The sequence below is a fragment of the Bos indicus x Bos taurus genome, chromosome 8 (assembly GCF_003369695.1).
Source record: "Bos indicus x Bos taurus breed Angus x Brahman F1 hybrid chromosome 8, Bos_hybrid_MaternalHap_v2.0, whole genome shotgun sequence".
NCBI classification, from domain to species: Eukaryota; Metazoa; Chordata; class Mammalia; order Artiodactyla; family Bovidae; genus Bos; species Bos indicus x Bos taurus.
Window position 1 is genome coordinate 60,163,631 of NC_040083.1, and position 22,068 is coordinate 60,185,698.

At 50.6% G+C, this 22,068-nt stretch overlaps 1 protein-coding gene across 2 annotated transcripts; it reads left to right on the forward strand.

Moving 5' to 3' along the window:
- The first annotated feature begins 1,401 nt into the window (after nucleotides 1–1,401).
- GLIPR2 (GLI pathogenesis related 2) lies at nucleotides 1,402–21,325 on the forward strand. 2 transcript variants are annotated; one of them, XM_027549659.1, is made up of 5 exons: nucleotides 1,404–1,510; nucleotides 10,852–10,960; nucleotides 11,311–11,414; nucleotides 13,190–13,267; nucleotides 19,852–21,325. In XM_027549659.1, exons 1-5 carry the CDS (start codon nucleotides 1,498–1,500, stop codon nucleotides 20,010–20,012), a joined length of 465 nt encoding a protein of 154 aa, XP_027405460.1. In that variant the 5' UTR covers nucleotides 1,404–1,497; the 3' UTR covers nucleotides 20,013–21,325. The 2 variants fall into 2 exon arrangements, with proteins under 2 accessions (XP_027405461.1, XP_027405460.1); XM_027549660.1 differs by lacking the exons at nucleotides 11,311–11,414; nucleotides 13,190–13,267 and having other exon boundaries at nucleotides 1,402–1,510; nucleotides 19,852–19,918.
- Nucleotides 21,326–22,068: the final 743 nt, after the last annotated feature.

The window sequence follows — 22,068 nt, forward strand, 5'->3', positions numbered from 1 at the left end:
ACTCCCGGAGTTTACCCAAACTCATGTCCATTGAGTTGCTGATGCTATCCAACAATCTCATCCTGTCATCCCCTTCTTCTCCCGCCTTCAGTCTTTCCCAGCATCAGGGTCTTTTCACATAAGTCAGCTCTTCACATCAGGTGGCCAAAGTACTGGAGTTTCAGCTTCACCATCAGTCCTTCCAACAGACACTCAGGACTGATCACCTTTAGGATGGACTGGTTGGATCTCCTTGCAGTCCAAGGGACTCTCAAGAGTCTTCTCCAACACCACAGTTCAAAAGCATCAATTCTTCAGCACTCAGCTTTCTTTATAGTCCAACTCTCACATCCATACATGACTACTAGAAAAACCATAGCTTTGGCTACTTGGACCTTTGTCAGTAAGATAATGTCTCTTCTTTTTAATATGCTGTCTAGGTTTGTCATAGCTTTTCTTCCAAGGAGCAAGCATCTTTTAATTTCATGGCTGCAGTCACCATCCGCAGTGATTTTGGAGCCCGAGAAAATAAAATCTACCAATATTTCCACTTTTCTCCTATCTATTTGCCATGAAGTAATAGGACCGGATGCCATGATCTTAGTTTTTTTAGTTTGAGTAATTCCCTCGCAGTCCAGTGGTTGGGAATCTGCGGTTTGGACCCTGCCATGGGCTGGGTTTGATCCCTGGTCTGGGATCTAAGACTCTTAAGAATCTGCAAGCCACTCGGCGAGGGCTCCCAACCCCCCACCTCATAAGTCTAATTTGACTGGAGCATGGGATGAAGTTAGGAAGCTGAGGAGACAGGTCTGCCCCCAGACTTCAGGGGGGGGGGGGGGGATTTGGCTTGGTCTGACAGGCAACGAGGAACAGAGGACAGGGGACACAGCGGGACTGCAGAAGCCTCCCTGGGACGGCCACGCGGGGAAGGGGAGTGTTGGGAAGTGCCCAGATCCAACCCAGACCCGCACCAGAGGGTGTGTGCTGTAGAGAGGACAAGACGTACATCGGAGCCCGGGGCCTCAGGGGTTTGTTGGGGTCAGGCCGGTGCAGGGAGAGCACCAAGCCCTGGTGATGCGGGTCGGAACCGTCCCTCACTCCCCGACAATAAGCCCTGCGGAACCCTTAGCGTATCAGTCTCTGAGCATCTACCAACTGTGTAGGAAGCGCGGGCTTCCCTCCTCACCCCCATTCGGTTTCCGGAGAGGGGCAGCTCGGGGCCAGTAGCCTGGGCTCCCGTCCGCACTTGGAGAGCTCTGAGCGGCCCCATGCGGGCAAATTTCTCCGGTGTCGGTGAGAGGCCCGCGCGGCGCCGGGGTGCGGTGCCTCCTCCAGGCAGCCGGCGGGATGACCCCAGGCAACTCCTCCTGCAGCTGCCACTGCCATATAAGGCGGGGGCCGGGCGGCGCCGGGGGAGGGGCTGCAGCCGCCAGGCCTCCTCCTCAGCTCTGAACGGCGCTGGGCCGGGAGGGAGCGCAGCGCAGCGCAGCGGGAGCGGAGCAGCTTGCCGAGCCTGCCATGGGCAAATCAGGTGAGCCCGCCGGGCCAGCAGGACCGGGGTGCGGTGATGGCTCGGGGCTCCGAGGTCCTCTCTGTCACTCTTTCCGAAGCTGGCTGGATCCCCAGGGGCAGTGGGTCGACCACCTCCGCCGGGGCGACGCGGCTCTGGCCGCGATATGGGACCACAGGGTGCGGGATGGAGGGGCTCACAGAGCTGGCAGTTTCCGGGGCAGCCAGGAAGCCGAGGTGGCCTTCGGGCCACCGGGAGAGAGGGAGCGAAAGCGAGACAGAGGGAGGGTCCTCCTGTCTGCGAGCCAGAGATTGCGTCAGGGAGGGCTTCCAGGCGCTGATGGGATTAGCGCTGAGTCCGGCCAAGGCGTGGCTTTTGCTTTGTTTCAGGACAGGGTTAGAGTTGGAAAAAGCCACAGAACTGTGACAACATCTCTTGATGCAAAGCAGCTTGCCCGGACCAACCCTGCGAAAGACAGCTCTGAGCATCCTTTTCTTCTGTCTTTGTGCCTTCTCCTCTAAGCACCCCCCTCCCACCCCGTGCCAGACTCAGGCTACACAGGAGTACACACAACGGCTTCCCTCTTCTCTGACCTGTCCGCTGCCCAGCCTCACCACCGTGGCTGCCACGGTGAACTTTCTAAAACCCAGATCTCCTCTTGTTATTCCCGAACAACTTCCATCCCATAGTCTGAAAGAGTACACACTCTTCAGCTCTACCGTGGGGCTCTCAGGGGCTGGCCATCACCCCTTTCTTGCCTCTGCACTCAGCTATGGCACTGGATCCTTCCCCTGGTTCCCCTTCCCAGCGTTCACCACCACCACCACTTTGCCTCTCCCACTTCGGTGAAATTGAAAATCCTCCCCATCCTTCTAGGCTCAACACCTATACTAGTACCGCACCCCGATTCCTGACCTGGTGTCTTCTTCCTTGCAGCCCTCCCAGCTATCAGGTTGGGACTCTACCCAACCAAAAACCTGCTCCCCACCAACTCTTCACTTCTGACAGCCAGGAGCCGTGTCTATCTCAGTATAGTTCGTGCCTCACAGGAGGCTTTTGAATGAAAGATTTTGAACAGAGTTCAAAAGCCCCACTTCATGGAAAGTTGAGGTTGTCAGCCTCAGATGGTTTAAGGTTGGGTCTCTTCCTGAATCTGTCCTCTACTTCTGAGGTACCAATGTTGGAATAAGTGACTTTCTCTGGCATTGGGCCTAGCCTGCCTTATCTGTAGTGGCAGCTCTGGCTTTCAGCCCTGGCTCTGCTAACCACTTGCTGTGTGATCTTGAGCAAAGCCCTTTCCTTCTCTGTGCCTGTTTCCTCATTTATACAAAGAAGATGGCCGGTATCATCCCCAGGGTCTTTTGCAGACTGGAAAGGTGGCATAGTTATTATGCCGTTGGCTAGTGGGGGGTAGGGGAGAGCATGGCAGATGTGAGAGGACCCTTTGAAATTCCTATCTGGGGAAGTCCCATTCTCTACAGATTAGGAGAAAGTCCACAAATTATCTAAAGCTACATTCTAATCAGTTGTTTCTGGATTCTTTCCTAAGAAACCGTTTTCCAGAACTGCTGAATGCCCATTTTTCTCTGTTCATCCATCCCTCTCTCCCTCCCTCCATTTTTCCTTCCCCCCTTCATCTTTCCTTCCCTCCCTTGTTCTTCCCTTCCATCATCTGTCAGCTCTGTATCAACCTGCAGACCTAGTGCTGCAGAGGGCATGGCCCCTGCCCTTAGGAGTGTTTGTGTGGATTATGAAATGCATCAGAAAGCTGGTTGGGGGATAGACAGGCACTACACTCTAGCAAGAGGTGGAAAGTGATCCATGCCACAAGACAGGTGCAGGTGAAGAGCAGTGGGAGCTTGTGGTGTGTTGGGGGTGGGGGGTGGATCTCTTTCCCAAGCATCCAGTGAAGATTCTTGGAAGAGATGGTCAGACTCTCGAGTGTCTTGGAACTTTGGACTTTCTCCATGAGACCTGGGGGGCCACTGAAAGGTGTTGATCTAAAAGCTGCGGGACCAGAATTGTTCCAGGGTGGAGGGTGAATCAGATGGAGAGAGAGTGGAGGTAGAGATCAGGGAGAAACTGTTGCAGTTACTCAAGCAAGAGATAACAGAAACATCTAAGGGACTGGAGAAGAAGTGGGGATGGATTTTCAAGATGGTAGCCTCAATAGCACCCCACTCCAGTACTCTTGCCTGGAAAATCCCATGAATGGAGGAGCCTGGTGGGCTGCAGTCCATGGGGTCGCAAAGAGTTGGACACAACTGCATGACTTCACTTTCACTTTTCACTTTCATGCATTGGAGAAGGAAATGGCAACCCACTCCAGTGTTCTTGCCTGGAGAATCCCAGGGACAGGGGAGCCTGGTGGGCTGCCGTCTATGGGGTCGCACAGAGTTGGACACAACTGAAGTGACTTAGCAGCAGCAGCAGCAGCCTCAAGCAGACTTGGTGACTAACTTGTGAATAAGAAGGAAAGGTCAGCGGTGTGAGTCTGGATGCAGGAAAGTGATGACACCTTCTAGGACTGGAGATGCAGAGTCTCCAGGATGGTGGCAGAAAGCAAGTTAGAGCCGGTTCAGGCAGTTTCCGCCCCCTTCCTATCGTTAACCTCCTCAGACCTGGGGACCTTCCAGAATACTGGCCCTTAGCCACATGCATTCTATTCATCTCCTTCCGAAGACTCTGAGCCCCCTGGATAGTATCCGGGTCCCCTAAGGATCTGCAAGAGAAAATTACTTTCCTGGGTTACACAGGCCTAAACTTGTCATTCCAGGCTACCAGCCTGAGACTGTCTGTGCCCAAAGGACAGGCAGCATCACAGACATGCATCCACAGAGGGGCCCTTTGTGGTTCCATAAAGACCTTCGTAAGGAGCTTGCCTCTTCTGGGCCTCAGTTTCCTCATCACTGCATGGGAGCCCATCTCTTTTTAATCTTTAACCTCAGATATACAGCAGAGCTACTGGGGTAGTGGGCATTGCTGGAAAAGTGTCTCATAACCAACACAGCTTAAATTCTGGAAGTCCAGTGTTCAGAGACTCCTAGGTCCAGCCCCTGGCCCACATCTTCCTGCTGGGCTTCAGTTTGTAGCTGAGCAGAGAAAAGAAACAGCCTGGGGCTCAGTGGAAGCCTCTAATATGGTCCCTAATAATAGCAATTGCCAATTATTCAGCTCCTACTGTGTGCCAGGCTTGAAGCTGGGTGTTTCATATGTGTTATCAACTTTTATAACAGCCTATGAGGCCCTTATTATCAGCTGAATGGATTTACAGAGATTGAGTACTTTGCCCAAGCTCACACCCTGGACAAACAGATTTGCACCCAGTTCTCTGACTTCCCAGCTGGGTGCTGACCTGTCTGCCACACTGATCATTTGTCACCCTGCTTCTCAGCCTGGACTCCAGCCCTGAAGGACAACCACACACTCTCTATCGCTAAGAATCTTACTGTCCCTCAATCCACATCTCCTAGCCCAAGGTCATCAGAGCAGAAAGACCTCCAGGGACCAAATTATCCAGGAATTTTCTACAGAGCAGGGCCTTCACACCTCTGCAGGGGAAGGCCACGTGGGCAGGTTAGTCCCCACAGTTTTGTTTTCATCTGTTGATTCTAAAGAAAGGTTCAAAAAAGGGTTTCCCTGCTTTGAAGCTATTTTGAAAACCACAGATGTCAGCCTTCCTTCTTACACAGATGAGGAAACAGGGCAGCGTGCTGGCAAGCAGGCCTGGGTGGCGGCGGGCAGGACTGGAGAGAGACCGCCTCTCTGCTGGCAGAACAAGCGCTCTCCCTGCCCTGCCTCCCTCAGTTCTGTGACCATCATCCGCTCACACAGGGGCAGCCTAAGGCATACCCTGGGACATCTTTGTCATTCTCGCTTAGGGACAGAAAGAAGTATGTAAGGTGGAAAGTGTGAGATCCAGGGCAAGGGAGGGACATTCTTGGATCTGAATGTCCAGTGTGGACTCACCGTGTGACCTCAGGCAAGTCACATGTCCTCCCAAAGACCAAAATTTCCTTGTCTATAAAGAAGAATCATGTCCTCAGGCTTCCCCAGTGCTGGTATGAGAATCTCATTCATCTGCTCTTGTGCTCACTTTTTCACTCAGTAAGTACCTGAGCTCAGAGGTACTGAAAAAGGTCATCAAAGACCAAGTTAAATACCAGCAGCCCTGCTCCCATTAAAATCAGGGAGGGGAGTTCCCCACAAAGCCAGGAGGCTAATGGGTCTCTGCCCAACAGTAATGATTTATAGGTGACATTTAGTTGAATTATAGTTTGTTCACTCTGTTCCAGATCTGATCTAAAGCATTTACAAAGATTGATTTATTTAATTCTCACAACAACCCTGTGAGGTAGATACTGTTATCCCCATTTTGTGTATGGAAGAAATGAGGCACAGAGTGATTTAGCAACTTTACCAAGATCACACAGCTAATAAAAGGCAGAGCTGGGATTTACCTCTTGAATTTCCTGGAACCCAGGCTGAAAAAGCTACCCATCTGGAACTCATTCTTTTTATTTTTTTAAATCAACTTTTTATTCTTTCCTTCCTGATAAACTAGCAAAACCAGCTTTGCCCCAACGGCTTTCTAGCCTCTTGCCAAGGGACAGAAGGGGCCTGTTCATAATTCCTGCTCTGGCCCCTGCCGGTCCTGGGCCTCTTTGATGCGGAGTTGGGAGAGGGCTGAGAAATGAGTCAGCTGGGCTCTGGGAGGCCAGAAGAGGATGAATGCTGAGGGAGGGGCCTGTTTCAGCCAACAGTTGTGAGGGAGGAGAGGCACGGACCTCCTCAGAGTCTATTCCATAGTTAGAAGCTCTGCCCTAAGGACCTTTGAGAGCCCCTACCCAAGACGCCTTTGTCTTCCACCTAGCAGAGATGCCCTGGCCTGCCCCCACCCCTTGGCCGCAGGAGCCAGGCCCAGGCAGACCCTTCCAGCAGCTCTGACCTTAAGCCCCAGTTGTGCCCCCTGGAGCTTCTACTCCAGAGCCCCTGGCTTTCCTCTGGGACGACTTGGGCAGGTCTGTCTACAAAGGGCTTAGCACAGAGGAGGCTCTTGAGAAATCTTAGTTCTTTTCTTCTCTTCCCTCTTCCTCCTCTTTCTCCTCAAAGATTTGAAGGCAGCTGTCAACCTCACTGGGACTGATGCTCCTCCTGGGTCTGGTGGCCCCCTTTTCTCAGTGATTTCCTCTGTCTGGTGACCCTTGGAGTGGGCTGGGGTTCAGGGCGGGGTTCCCCTCCTCGTGGGCCTACCCCTAGACCATCTGTGGGAATGTGGACAGAGTATGTTCTTGAGCCTGTTTCCTCATCCAAAAAATGGGTACAACGGTGAAAGCTCCAGCAAAGGTGGTGAAAAGTAAATCAGATGATGCACAGGCCTGGCACCCAGAAATGGTTGGCCAACAAGCAAAAGGAAGGCCCTCCCTCATTCCAGGCTGGTACCCTAGGGCTGTATGACCTCTCTGAGCCTCAGTTTGTGAGCGTGTGTGCTCAGTCGCATCTGACTCTTTGTGACCCCCCTGGACTGTATGTAGCCCACCAGGCTCCTCTGTCCATGGGATTCTCCACGCAGGAATACTGGAGTAGGTTGCCATGCCCTCCTCTAGGGATCTTTCCAACCCAGGGATCTAACCCACGTCTCCTGTGGTTCCTGCATTGGCACATGGACTTTTTTTTTTTTTTAACTGCTAAGCCACCTGGGAATGCTCTTTTGCCCTCCTACAAAATGAAGCCATAACCCTCCCTCCCCCATCGTGGGATGGCTCTGAGGTCTCTCCCTGCCTGATGCGGGGATGGGTGGGTTTTCTTTGAGGCCTCTTTTTCTGATGTTTATCTGTCCTCAGGTCTTTTTACAGAAGTGGGTGTGTCTCTTGCTGGGTGTGGTCACTGGGAGGTATCTTGCCTCCGTGGGGCTCGGTTCTGCTCAGTCCCACCTGGGCTGGGACTGGCTGCTGTGGTGGGAGGGAACCCCTGCGTCAGCCAGGGGTGTGGTTATAGGGCCCCCAGTCTTTCCAGTCAGTGGCAGGGAGAGAGGGCGACCCTGCTGACTCCTTCCTAGAAACCCTGGTGCTGGAACTTTCACTACTTTCAGTACTTCCCGCGTTCTGGGAATGCAGTGACCTAGTTTTTAGCAGCCTTATATGTCCCTCTCTGCCAAGGAGACGTCAGGGCCTGAGCAGTCCAGGGTCCATTGTATCACACAGGGCTATCTGTAAACTGGCTTTGCCTTAGTGACCCACCCATTCCCCTTAACTCCACCTCTTTCTCACAGCACAATTTATACCAGACCCCTGCAATCCTGGCCCTTTCTGCACCTTTGCCTCCTCCTCATCTCTTCCAGGGAGCCCTCCCTGATACATCCGTGGTCACCACTGCCCGTGCCACTCAGTCCCATGCTTCTCTCATGGTGTCCCACCGTGGCCTGCCTGGTACATAGAGCTGGAAGGGACTGCAGGACGGGCCTAGCCAGGCCTGCCACTCAGAGCCCCTCTGCTACTTTGTGTGCATCCACACTCGCCCTCGCGTGTACACACACACTGAACTCCTGGAAGTCCGGGGTCAGTCGGTCATCTTGCCTCCTCTCACCCTCACCCTCAGGATAGGAAGTGACTTAAAAGTCATCTGACTGGGCCTCTGTTGCCTGAATTCCTCTGAGAGGCATCACCTGCTTGTATGCCCCCGTGCTGGAGAGCTCACTACCATGTGAGGTAGCACATTCAGTCTTCAGAAAGCTTTGATGGAGACAGAGATCTTTCTTAGGCTGAGCTGAAATCTGTCATCCTGCCTTTCCACCCACTGTTCCCAACTTTGCCCGGTGGGGCCCCAGAATTCAGCAGGGCCCTGTCCTGCATCTTCCAAAGTCTGATCTTCTCTAGTTCTTGCTACCATCCCTTATGTGACCACATATCCAGCCCCTTCTTCACCTCATCACCACCTCTGTACACACTTCAGACTGTCACTGACTCTAATGCAAGGTGGGGGCTGGGCTGGGTGAAGAATTGCAGCTGGACACTGGCTTGTGCAGGGCAAGCAGCACATCGCCCAGGAGCCCATGGATTTCTGGCCACCATGCCACCCTGGTGACTCCTTAGCGTCCTGTTAGTGAGGCTCCAGTGTGGTTCCCATGAGTTGCTGTGATTCCTGCCACTTCCACCTGAGATATTCTTTAAAAGCCTCTGTGACTCCATTATCCAGAGTAACATGTGAAACCCCAATTTTTTCTCTAATATTTATTTGTCTGTGCTGAGTCTTAGTTGTGACACATGAGATCTTTAGTTGTGGCATGTGGGTTCTAGTTCCCTGACCACTGCACATTGGGAGTGCCAAGTCTTAGCCACTGGAGCACTAGGGAAGTCCCCCAAAATCTTTTTTTTAATTCTGGTAAAAATCACATGACATAGAATTCACCATCTTGACCACTTTTTAGTAAAGTGTGCTCACAGTGTTGTAAAGCAGATCTCCAGGACTTTTTCATCTTGCAGATCTGAAACTCTGTACTCATTCAACAGCACCTTCCCTCTCGGTGGGCTGAGGACTTTAGGTGGTAGCTCCACCCTCTGCCTTATGACTTGTTACCATGGCCATGGTTTTCACCTACATGCCTTTGTCACAGCATCTCCCCATCTCTGCCTGTCAATCCAGACCTCCCAGATCCTGGCATTTGGCACCCTTTTCCCACCCTGTCCCACTCCCCATTACTATGACTGGACCCCACCAGACTGCCCCACCAGTTCCCAGAGTGTGGAGGTTGTGACCACTTGCCCACCACTGGCATGGCCTGCAGTTTCCTTCCCTCTCCTGGTCAGTGTCTAGCCCAAAGCTCTGGAGGGCAAGCCCTGGGTCTTCTTCCCTCAAGTCCCCTAGCGACCCAATGGGATTCAATCTGAAGGCCCGGGAGACTTGAGGGATCTGGCTGAGGGAGGGGAAGAGGACCCCTGCTGGTTAATCTCCATGGCCTCTGGAGGAAAAGACCTCAGAGGAGGATAAAGGTGGCTGGTGATGGTGACTTGGGCCAGTGGATGGAGGGAGGCTTCTCTCATCCTCTGGTTTATACCCTCTGCCCACAGCAGGCTTCAGGGACAGGCTCCTGCCAGAGGGGACTAGCTCAGTTCTATGGACCCCCCTGTGGCCCTCACACATAACTCAACCATTTCCATGGTGATGGCAGGGGGTCCTCCCAGACTCCTAAGGCTGAGGTCAGCACATTCAGAGTCTTAGCCTAACCAGCTCCTGTTCAGACATCTGCAGGGCCTCAAATCAGGCCTAACCATGTTAGGCTGCTTTTCTCCAAGTTCCTCTTGAACTGTGCTCACTTGCACCTTGACCCTGCCACACTGTTGGCTGTTGTTTTCAAGACTCTGTCCCTTCTGGGTATGAGCTCTTTGAGGGAAGGACATAGCTAACTTGTCCGAACCTCTGGCGTGTGGTATGGGACTTGGCACAGCGGACACACTCGGAGAGCAGATGAACAGATAGATGAGTTGGGGTTGGATGGATGATAGATGGGTGATTGGATGCTGCTACTTACATCATGAATCAATAGGTGGATGGATGAGAGATGGATGGAGGATGTGGGATAGATGAAGTTCCATTTCAGATTCGAATTGATATGACCTCTGTCCACTACTGACCTGGCCTACCTTTGACTTCACCACTTCTCCCCTCCCAGTTCCAGCCCCATTGGTTTTGCCCCTTCTGAGGTTGTGACCCAGTTGGGCACACCTTCCTTCACCTGCTGAGTCAGCTGAACACACCCCGCCCTGCCCCCACCCCCACCCCCACAGCATTCTTTCCCACACTCTCCCCTCTCTCCACTTCCTGATGCTGTCCTGCCCTGGTCAGTCCTCCTCTCTCCATCTGTCCCTCTGTCTTGGGGCAGTGCAGGTACCCCTGCACTCCAGCCAGGCCTGTTCTCTCTGAGCTCCCTTCTCCAGCCCTTCCCAGTCCTCCCCTAGCATGCACCATAGGTCCCATCTGAGATATCCAGTCTCCTTCACACATTTTCTTTCAGATGTTCTGCTCTTCCCTGTCCAGCACCCCCCTCTCCATCTGCTCTGCGCCTCCAGCCCATCCTCCACTCAGCAGCCAGCAAGGTCTTCCAGAAACAGAGGTCTCCTTAGCTCACCTCCCTTCCCTCAGTCAGTCACTTCCCATTGTCATGAATAAAGACCCAGATACCTTACATGGCCCATGGGGCCCTACACAGCCCTGGGGGTGTTGGTGTGCAGAGATTGGGGCAGCAAGCCTGGCCCTGTGGCCTCAGGTCTGAGCTGGGCCATGCTCTGAAGCCTGCAGGGTACTTTCCTACTTCCTGTGGCTCTTTTCTGCTCACTGAGATGGTCTCCATCTTGAACTCCTTGCAGCCTCCAAGCAGTTTAACGACGAGGTCCTGAAGGCCCACAATGAGTACCGGAAGCAGCATGGTGTCCCCCCACTGAAGCTCTGCAAGAAGCTCAACCGGGAGGCTCAGCAGTGAGTGCCCCCCAGTGCCCAAGGCCCTTCATGGTGCTGCCGCTGCCGCAGTCATGGATGGGCGCTAGGATGCAGGAGAGATGTGGGCTTGGGGGGCAAACACAGCCATACTTGAATAGCCCCTCTGCCATTTACCTAGGTGGGTCCCATTGTTCCTCTGAGCCTTAGTTTTCTCCTCTGTAAAGTGGAACTGGAGCAGGGGCTTAGAAGCGATGCAGGTGTGATATTCCTGATTGCCTCCGCGAGCCTCAGGGCAGGGACGGAAGCTCAGCCACGCTAGGTTAGGGCTCCTACTTTTGAGGCTTCCCCAGGCTGTACGCACTCTAAGGAAGCACCGTGGACTCCTGCAGGTATTCAGAGGCCCTGGCCAGCACGAGGATCCTCAAGCACAGCCCAGAGTCCAGTCGTGGCCAGTGTGGAGAGAACTTGGCATGGGCATCCTACGATCAGACAGGTGGGTCATTTCTCAGCCCCCCACCCACTGCCTGAGCCGGGCCTGGGACATCCAGTGTTCAGGCTCCTCCTGGCCCCAGTGCCCTCATAGTGCCCCCATGGTGCCGCTACCTGCCCAGAAAGGGGAAAGAACCCCAGAGCTCTCTATCTGCCCCCAGGGGCTGACTGCAGTTCACCACAAGGGCTCCAGGGGCCAGCTCAGGGCCAGGCCTGTGCGGGGTGCCAGGGACACAGAGATGAGTCAGACTGCCCGCCCCCGCACTCCCTTGAAAAGAACTCCCAGCTGAGAGTGGGGGCGGGGGAAAGACTGTTTGTGTGCTGAGTCTCAGCCTGACCCTGTGGGCACTGCAGCATCCCCAGTTACAGAAGAATTTTACTTTCCTCATGTTCTGCTAAAAGTCTTTTCAGTGCTCATATATTAACTGTTTTCATGAGAAAAGTGCAATAGAGCTTTTTTCCATGTTGGACAAAGTAATAATAACGGGAAAGGCAATTCCTCACCCAAGGTCACAGCCTGGATGGTGATCCCACCACACTGACCAAACATTGTGGAGCTTCCTGGCTCTGAGAGGGCTGGCGTGGCTTTTTAGGAAAAATGCTGGAGAGAGCCACCTCGCGCTCTGACCGCCTCCCTCCCCTGCAGGAGAATGACTGTTCCCTCCCTGGCCTCACATTCCTGGGGGTTCCCCAGGGAGGCCCTGGGCAGCCTCTATGTTTCCAGGCAGAGCTCTCCACGAGAAGCATGGGCCTGCCCCTGAGGAGGGTGGAGCCCAAGGCCTGCAGACCCTCCCCAGGCTCAGGCTGTGGGCCTGGATGGGGAGAAGGGAGGGGGGCGGGAAAGAGCCAGCAGGAGATGAGGCTCCCTCCCAGCCTCACGATGGCTCCCCGTGGAGCCTTGAGCAAGTCTGCTACCCTTCCTGGCTCCAGTGTCCCCATCCCTACAGAGAGGGGTTGGGTGGGTGGTCTCTAGGGCAGCAGTTTCCCATCTTGGCTGGACCCTGATCTCTCCTCCAGAGACACTGATACAATCAGTATCAGGCATCAGTAATTTTGAAAAACTTCCCACTGCTCTCAGAGGCCCTGCCACTGCAGGTGTGGTCCATGGATCAGCCACATCACCTGGAAATGTGTTAGCAGTGCAGACTCAAGGCTCTACCTAGATCTGCCGGAGTCCAAAGCTGTGTTTTAACAAAAGCTCCAGGTGATTCGTGCACTTGTTAAAGTTCAAGACTTACTGCCCTGAGGCCCAAGGCTCCTAGCTCTCTGGCCCTGAGTTCAGCTGCTCCCAGGGGAATCCTGTGACCAGTGGATGCTCCAGGAGAGGGCCCTTCTGCCTGCAGCAGAGACCCTGACCCACCAGCCCAATTACGCTTCCTCCTGTGGATGTTTCAGGAGCAAGAGTTGTGGTGGGATGAGGGCAGTCTCCGGAAAGCTCACAGCATTGTTAGAAGCCCTTGGAGTATGTTGCATTCAGGCCTGTTGTATAGAGGCCCAGAAGAACTGGGCAGGCTTTGCCCAGGATTGCACAGCGAATTGGTTGCAGGGCAGGGACACGATGCAGGTCCCCTGACCTCAGGTCAGGGCTCTTCCCAACCCCCAAGAAGGCCCTCCCTTCAGCCTGGATGTGCTCACGGGCAAGAGTCCCCATGTCAGCCCGTTGGTGCTTCATGAAATGTCTGATTGAGGGATGGGTGCTTCGGGGCTAATGGGAGATGGAAGGAATAGGGAGTCAGTTAATTTTGCTGCTGAGTTGTCAGCAGTGTCTTCTCCTTACAGGAAAGGAGGTAGCTGATAGATGGTACAGTGAGATCAAGAACTACAACTTTCAGCAGCCTGGCTTCACCTCTGGGACAGGTGAGTGATGTGGACACAGCAGTGACCTGGCCCGGGGTGGGGTTGTAGTCTGGGTCTGACTACAGAGGAACTAACCCCCTAAAAATCAATCACTTTCCTTCTGTTTTACTTCCATATTTCTCTGGTTTGACTTTGCCCAGAGGGCAAAACCATCCCCACCTCTTCGAAACACACACATACACACACACACACACGTAACACACTCCTCCATCCAAGAGCACCCAAGCTGCCGGTTCCTGCCCCAGCAGCTCAGCGCTCTTCAGATGACTGGAGTATGGCATGAACAGGCTGTGGACTGTAAAAGCTGCTGAGTGTGTCTTTTCAGGAGTGGTACCTCAGCACTTGTCATCTGTCATCCTACTTCTGGGCCTGCTCTCCAGGAGCCAGAGTATTCTAAGACCTTCTCTGTCCATGCTGCTCTTCTGATTAAACTGCCAGTGGCTTCCTGGGGCCATCAGGAAAACTGCTGAGCCACTGACTCTTGCCCTGGTCTTAACACCCTCCTCCCTCCTGCCCTCACATCCTCCCCCCAGCCCCTCCCCACAATGTCCCAGTATTCTCCCTTCTCCTTTACACACTAGTCTGTGGTTCAGGTGAGCTTGGAATGCAGAGATTTTTGGATCTAGTCTCAGCTCTGGCACTATGAGTTGCATGACCTTGGGTCAGCACCCTGTCCTTCCCTGTCCCCAAGGGAGAGGCCCAAGGTGGTGGCCTCTATGGGATGTTCTGAGAGCTGGGATTTAGACACAGGGAGCCGGCCACGGGACCATCCAGACTTTCCCATGGACCTCCATGTGAGCAGCGAATGGTTAGCCTACCAAAGCCCTGGGCAGCCGCTCTGGGTTCCCCCTGCCCCTCACAGGCCTCACCAGGCTCGTCTTTCCTCAGAACTGACTCACGTCCACCCAGGGCCCAGGATGGTTTCAAAGGAGCTGGGAGTTCCTCTGACCAGAAGGCACCAGAGGAACTGAACAGAGGATTCTCTGTCCATCCTGCTATTCCTCTACCCAACCCCATCCCACCCATGGGTGGAGACACTTACAGCCTCCCACCCTCTGCAGGACTCTTCAGAAGCAGGAAGTGACATGTTCTCAGAGCCAGTCACCATTTCCTGTGGTTTGCGCGTACCCTTTGGGGCAGGGGTTCTTGCAATCGTGTGGGTAGAGATAGCAGCATCTGAACCGAGGCGTTTCCTCTCAGTCCTGTGGGGCAGGACCAGGAGACTGCAGCCAGGCCCTGGGAGAGAACTGCTGGTTCTGTGGTAATTAGATTTGAGAGGTGAAGCAGGAACAATGACAACCTCCTAACAGTGATTAACAATGTGTAGGCAGAACTTGGTCTTCTTTTCATAAAGATCAATGTCCAGAAGATGTTTTATTTCATCCTGTGAGCAAGATTCACGAGCAATCACACATGTGTCAGAGCAAGTTATTGGTGTTGCTCGTGTGTACACACCACTTGATAGTAAAAAGCGTCTCCACCTCCACGGCCACGTGACCTGCAATACCTTTTGGAGGTGGGACTTTATTCCACCCATTTTGCAGAGGAGGAAGCTGAGGCCCAGAAAGAGGAAAAGACTTCTCTTTACCTTCTATCTTCAATCTGATGCTTTTTCCGTGGTCCCTGCTGCAAGGTAGGAATCTCTCAAGTGTCAGAGCTGGGGATTGGTCTCAACTTTCCATGATCACTGACCCTCTGTCTTGTCTGTTATCCTACATCTCCCATCCCTCAAGAGGAAAAGCCTAGAGCCAACAGCCCCTACTCCATCCCAGGCACCAGTGGGCAGTGCGTGGGGTCACACAGAGCCTGACCCTTGGACAGAAGCACAGCTTTGGGTGGTGATAGAAGCGGGGGTTTTACAAGACTCTTAAAGATGCTCAGGCCTGTCCCCCCTGCGTCAGCCACCCCTGGAGCTGCTTCTCACTGCATCATGGTTCAGGGAGTCCTTGACCTGGGCCCAGGTTGTAGGTGAAAGAGCCTTCAAAATATCCCTGACCCCACCCTTCCCCTACCCAGGTCAAAGTCTTGTGATGAAGGACAAAATTCGGTTTCTGCTGAGTAGAGAGAAATAGCTTCTTGCAGTTCCTTTATTTTGTTTGTTTTTTTAATGCATAGGCTTGTTGACTTATTCTGAATAAGTAATACGATATATGACATGAGATTTGCAAGCTGTATAAGGTGGAAAGTCTTCCTTCCATCCCTGACTTCCAGCGCTTTGCCTCCCAACCAGTAATACCAGTTTCTGTGTATCCTTTAGAGTCATTCGAACCAACATTTGTGGTTTTCCCTTTTATTATTCTCTGGTGTCAGGTAGATGATCTCTTTCACACTTGCTTTCTTCACACAGCAGGTTGACAGAGATTGTATCATATCAATCGGGAAAGAGCTTTCTCTTTTATTCTCTTGCAAGGATATACTGTAACTTATTTAATGTGTTTTTCAGATGTATATTCTGGAAAGTTTGGGTCCATAGCAGGAAAGAGGATGTGATCCTTTTAGGGAAAAAAAAGAAAAAGAAGGAAGCTGTTAGTAATTTAGGGTTAGAAACCAGTGTGTATCTGATGGTTGCTAAGGAAGTTGTGTCCTCTCTAATTCATCTCTAAATACCCAGGCTTAATTATCTGTGTGCAGACTGAAACCTCCAAAGTCAGAGGAAAGATGACTTAGTCTTATCGTTTGGAAAGGGCTTCCATGGACATTCAGACTGCTAGTGTGCATGTGTGCAGTAGGGCTAGACACCCTGCTGTTAGGGCGTCTGTAATCATTTTCTTGGCAACCAGTGGATAAATGGCAGCTCTTCCTTGTCTGGGTGATGGAGACAGTGGGTAGGTCAGTGGCCAGAGCATGTGGTCTCTTGGAGAAAAGGCTTGTGGGCAAAAGGGTGTGAGCCTTAATGAAAAAACAGTCTATAGAAGCAGTGACACCTGGCAAAGCTGCTGAAGAGCTGGAGATGAAAGAAATGTGATTAAAAGTTTAAGGACCAAGGATGAATTGGAAAATAGTGCTTCCTCTTTTCTGAGATGAGACTCAGGGTGTATTGAGCAACAGTTAACATGAGCTTAAGGGTAAATGGTCAGGATGCATAACTGTAGTTAATGTTTCCTTTTAATTCTTGTTTTGATTAGATCACAGCAGCCCCGGAGGTTAGTGTTTATGTTTGGTTGTTTTCACAAAGAATTTAGTAATCACAAATCTTTTAGAGATGTAGACAAAGAAATAATGCCTAAATTTTAAAATTATAAAAATGAGGACTTCCCTGCTCGTCCAGTGGCTAAGATTCTGAGCTCCCAATGCAAAGGGCCCAGGTTCCCTGTTCAAGGAACTGGATCCCACATGTTCCAACTAAGACCCAGTGAAGCCAATAAAAATAATAAATAAAAATTTTAAATTATAAAAATAGAGTTCATCTACAGGAGAAAACCAGTTTAATCAATGAATGTTGATTTAGTCCTTATCAAATACAAGACACAGTGGGGAACTTCATCTCTTCCCTGACTGGAGAGTGTGGACACCAGCCCTGTCTCCTTCCCTCCTTCCTTTACTTCATTGTGTGGTGAAACACACTTAAAACATAAATTTACCATTTTAACCATTTTGTATAATTTTTTAAAATTTTGTTTGCTTTGCTTTTGGCTGTGGTGTGTCTTCCTTGCCACACGGGCCTTTCTCTAGTTGCAGCGCGGGGGCTGCTCTCCAGCTGGATACACAGGCTTCTCATCACAGCGGCTTCTCTTGTTGTGAAGCACAGGCTCAGCAGTTGTGGTGCGCAGGCTTAGTTGCTCCAAGGCATGTGGGATCTTTCCTGACCAGGGATCAAACCCACATCTCCTGCATTGGCAGGCGGATTCTTTACCGCTGAGCCACCAGGGAAGCCCCATTTTAACCATTTTTGAGCACACGGTTCACTGGGATTAAGTACAGGCATATTGTTGTGCGGCTGTCACCACCGTCCATCTCCTGAACATTGTCATCATTCCAAATTGAAACTCTGAACCCATTAAACAATAACGCCTATCCCTTCCTAACACCCCCTGCCCAAGCCTTGGTAACGACTATTCTACTTTTCTCCACGAATTTGACTATTCTACTTATATAACAACATTGTTTATCCATGGGCAGTGTTTTCTTTCCCCCTTTTAGCTATTATGAATAATATGAACATTGGTGTGCAAATATTGAATCCCTGCTTTTTGTTCTTTTGGGTGTATGCCTAGAAGTGGAATCATCGGATCGTATGGTAATTCTATATTTAATTATTTTAGGAACTGCCATACTGTCTCCCACAGTGGCTGCACCATTTTACATTTTCATCAGCAAAGCAAAAGGGTTCCAACTTCTCCCCATCATCCCCATCAACAAATAACATGTTATTTTTTTTAAAAAATAATATCCATCTTAATGAGTATAAAGTGGTTACCCTCTTTCTTAACCACCCAGTGGGAAGCTTAGCTACTCTGATCACAATTTTCCTCCTTCTTCCTTCCCTCTGTCTCTTCCTTTCTTCATCAGATATTAATTAAGCATCTACTGTGTACCAAGCCCACTGGTCAAGAAGACAAATATGGTGCCTGCTCTCAAAAAGGAAACATAATCTCTTCAGGGTTGTTTTTAGAAAATGAATGCCATACTGTGACATGGAAGTAAATATCCCACTGACCTGTCAAAGGATCTCTCTGAATCTTCAGCAGTAAAGGTGGAAAGGATGAACTCCTGATCTCTGCTCCCAGGAGATGAGAATTTATGGTCATTGAGCAAAGAGTACATTACAGCATCAGTTCTTTGACGCCAAAACAAGAGCAGAGTTAGAGGCTAAGCTATGTTAACAGCTGGAAAAGACCAGTGAGTGCGGGGCAGGCAGCCTGAGCAGTGAGAGAATGATGCTGGGAAGCTTCAGCAGCCACAGAAGTATCTGGAGGGGCCAGCAATAGCTTGAGAAGGAACTTAGCTATGTGGCTGAGAGCAGAGGAAACTGAAGGAGGCTCTAACTTGTCTGGGTCTCAAGAGCTCAAAACATACAAGGCCTGCACTTTCAGTGACGGCAGAACTTAGTCCAAGTTGGTTCTTCCATATGCTTTCATTGATTCATTCATTCATTCATTCCACAAAGTTTTATTTCACATTCCATGTGTCAGGCTGTGCCAAGTACTGCACATACTTTGATAAATAAATCAGTTTGGTTCCTGCCCATATGGGGCTCATAGCCTAGTGAAGGGGCCAAGTGCTTCGCAAGTAATCAAACAAATATATCACTGCAAATGGTAAGAATGCTGTGAGAGGGGAAACAGTACAGTAAGGCCATCTTGAGAGGGAGGTGTTCAGGAAATAAGAGTGACTGAGAAAGACCTCTCTGAACAAGTGGCATCTGGGCCAAGACCTAAGGGATAAGAAAACACTGGTCATCAGACGAGCATTGCATACAGTGGCCAGTGCGTGCAAGGGCTCCATAGTAAGAAATATCCGGATGTGTTCAAGGGATGGAAAGGAGGCCACTGGACCAAAGCATTCAGTTTCATTTTAGGTGCAACTAGAAGCAATGGAAGGATTTTTAAGTAGAGAAGTAAACAGATACGATCTATGTCTCAAAATGATCACTCTGGCTACATCAATGGAAAGTAAATTGAGGAAGCAAGGGTAGATGCTGGAGAGTCAGGCGAAGGCTATCACAGTGATGCAAGTGAGAAAAGTTCATGCTTGAGACCATGGTTTTGGGAATGAAAGGACTAGAGATGTATTTTGAAGTTAGATTCTTCAGGATTGAATGAGTGTTTGTGGGGAAATGAAGGTGAAGGAGGAATGCAGAGCAACCCTGAGGATTGTGTGCACAGAGGTACTGGTCATGGAAACGGGAGAGACCAAAATCAAGAGTGAGGTTTGGGTAGGTTACATTTGAGATGCCTGTGAGTCATCCCAGTGGAAATGTCAAGTAAGTAGTTGTGTTTGGAACACAGAGGAGAGATTTGGGCTGGACAAAGATATTTGGGAGCCAAGGAAAGATGAAATTGTCTGAAGAGGGCAACAGGAAAAGAGAGCCCAGGATTGAACCTTGGGAAATGCAGGTCCTCCAGTATTCACAAGTGAGATGGAAGAGGAGGAGGAAGAGAGTGATGTGGGGTGAATGCCAAGAGAGGAAACCAAAAGAGGAGAGTCCTTTGAAAGGGGCAGGAATCTATTCTATTAATGTTCCTGAGATGTCAAGTAAGATGAGGACAACCAGTGACCACTGGGAAGGAACACAGAGATCGTTGGTGACCTTGAAAGTGTGGTTTGGGGCGAGGGGTAGAAGTAGGTGCCAGGTAGGGTGACCTTCTAATTGTTGGGGTCACTGGGCTTTGCCATAATCTCTAGGAGACCATGAAACTTTTGAGCATTGGATAGTGAGATGAGTAGGGTCTATCTGGCTGATTGAGAGCACCCAATGTGTTAGAAAATTAGTCAGTGTCTTGTGTCTCCTTCTGATTGGCAGTTGAAGATCAAGCTTCCCCCCGCATGGCAGAATGGTGCAGGAGTTCAAGAGTCCCTTGGAACACCATTCTCCAGGCTTTGCTAACTAGCCTGTTTCCCTCTCCCCATGCCTGTTCCTACAGGACACTTCACAGCCATGGTATGGAAGAATACAAAGAAGATGGGAGTGGGGAAGGCATCTGCAAGTGACGGGTCCTCTTTTGTGGTGGCCAGATACTTCCCAGCAGGGAATGTCGTCAACCAGGGCTTCTTTGAGGAAAATGTCCTGCCTCCAAAGAAGTAATTTGTCCAGTGGAATGGGAAGGTGGCAGACTCAAGAACTTGGATATGAAGTGCCTAGAACAACAAAACTCAGCTGTGTGCCTGTCCCTGTGGGTGTGTGTGCTTGTGTGTGTGATGCTGAGTCTCTTGCACACACACTTGGTTAGACACTTGTGCATGAAATCATTCTCATCAAAGAAATGAGCATACAAAGCCTTTATCTCGATGAGTCCCTAAGCTGCAATTATTTGGACTTTGAGGGGAAAAATTCAATTTTTAAACTTTTTAAAAAATTTTTAAAGCAAACTTTTTTTGTACCTTACTTATATCCATCTCTAATCCCTGGACTTTCTGTATTCCAACTGTTTGTGATGCTGAGAAAGTGAAGTTCATCTTATGGGACCTTCATGCATTGTAATCTACTTTTGGTAGATATTTAAGAATATTAAACCCTCATTTAAATGTGACAAAAATACAGCTTTAAACATGTCAATACAAAGCAGTTTCCATCCGAAATACAGGGTAGGCAGGGACTCCATTTCACGGAATTACTGAGATTTCTCAGTTGTAAGACATGATGTCATCTGCACGCCTCCTGGAATTCTCTAGTGGGATTGCCAAAGAACAAATGGAGAAAAAAGCTTGACTTCCTTGCATTTTTCTATCTTCCACCACCCTTGGCCCACCCTCTTTTTCTAAAGATCCTCTGGCATTTCAGAGCTCTCTATGCCGCCCCTCCACCACCACCTTGGTTTCTGGGGAGCAGCGCTAGGCCTGCAACTCACCCATCCCCCACTCTGCCTGGTGGCCCGGGGCCTGTTCTGGGAGAAAGCCCCTCACTCTGCCTGGGCTCTTGGCCAAGCAGCCTTGGATGATGAAGTCAGTGAGCACGGGGGTGAGGGTGAGCTCACTCAGAGTCCCCAGAGGAAGCCCTCCAGCCTGTGCCCTCCCCCCACACAGGGTGGGAGCCCCAGCCTGTTCCTGGCAGCTGTGACTGCAGCTGCGCTGCTGCTCCTCCAGGAATGTGTCACAGGCCCAAGTGTTCCAAAGAGATATCCCATGCGGGGGCTTAGAGGCGCTAACTTAGCTCTGCATTTTGCCTCAAACTATACAAAGTCCTCTAAAATCAGGACTCCATGTGGTCCAGGTGGGAAAGGCCAAGCTGTGAGTCCCTGAAATCATGACATCTCCAGGTAGTGAGATAGCAGGGCTGGGAGTCTGTGCGGGCCAGTCTTTGAGACGTGCTTCCTGAAGGTCTCTGTTGTGAACACAGGCTTCTGCTGTGCCCTTCATCTCACCCAGGGACAGCAATAAAATCTTTAGTGTAATATCTTACTCCCATATGATTCATACCTGATTCTTAAGGTTTTCTTTGGTATGAACTATTTTTAAAATCTTTTATCAAGTTTGTTATAATATTGCTTCTGGGTTTTTTGTTTTATGTTTTTGGCCCCAAGGCATATGGGATGTTAGTTCCCTGACCAGGGATCAAACCCACATCCCCTGCATTGAAAGGTGAAGTCTTAACCACCAGGGAAGTTGCTCATGCCTGATTCTTAACCAGTAACTAAGGTAATCAATAACTCTGAGTTCCCATCTTAGGTAACTCAAGATTCTGAATACCTCCAACCCCTCCCCTGTAGACTTGTTTTGAGTCACGTGACCTACTGTCACATAGCTGACAGGACTAGAGTGGACATGTGATTCATGGCAGCCAATCCCTAGCCTGGCCATGGACCAGGAATTTGAGCTAAGAAATACAGAGAGAATTGACCAGTGGAACTGAAAAAATAAGGATGCCATGAGTTTGAATTAAGACCATGGCAAGTCAAAGCTATGTGTAAGCCCAGTTATGAGTTGGAAATATATGGAAGTGAGAAAGCCAGTTGTTAGAGGTATAAAACTGGTGGAAAGACAGGAAGACTCTTATCCTTTCCAGTTCCAGGCCAAATCTATGTTTAAAACATACCCTTCATTTTCTTCAGGGCTTCCCAACAAATTGATATATTAATTGATGCTCCCCAGAAGGATAGACTATTAGATAGAGGCCCCCCAACCCCCGCCCTCCAGGGAGTTTC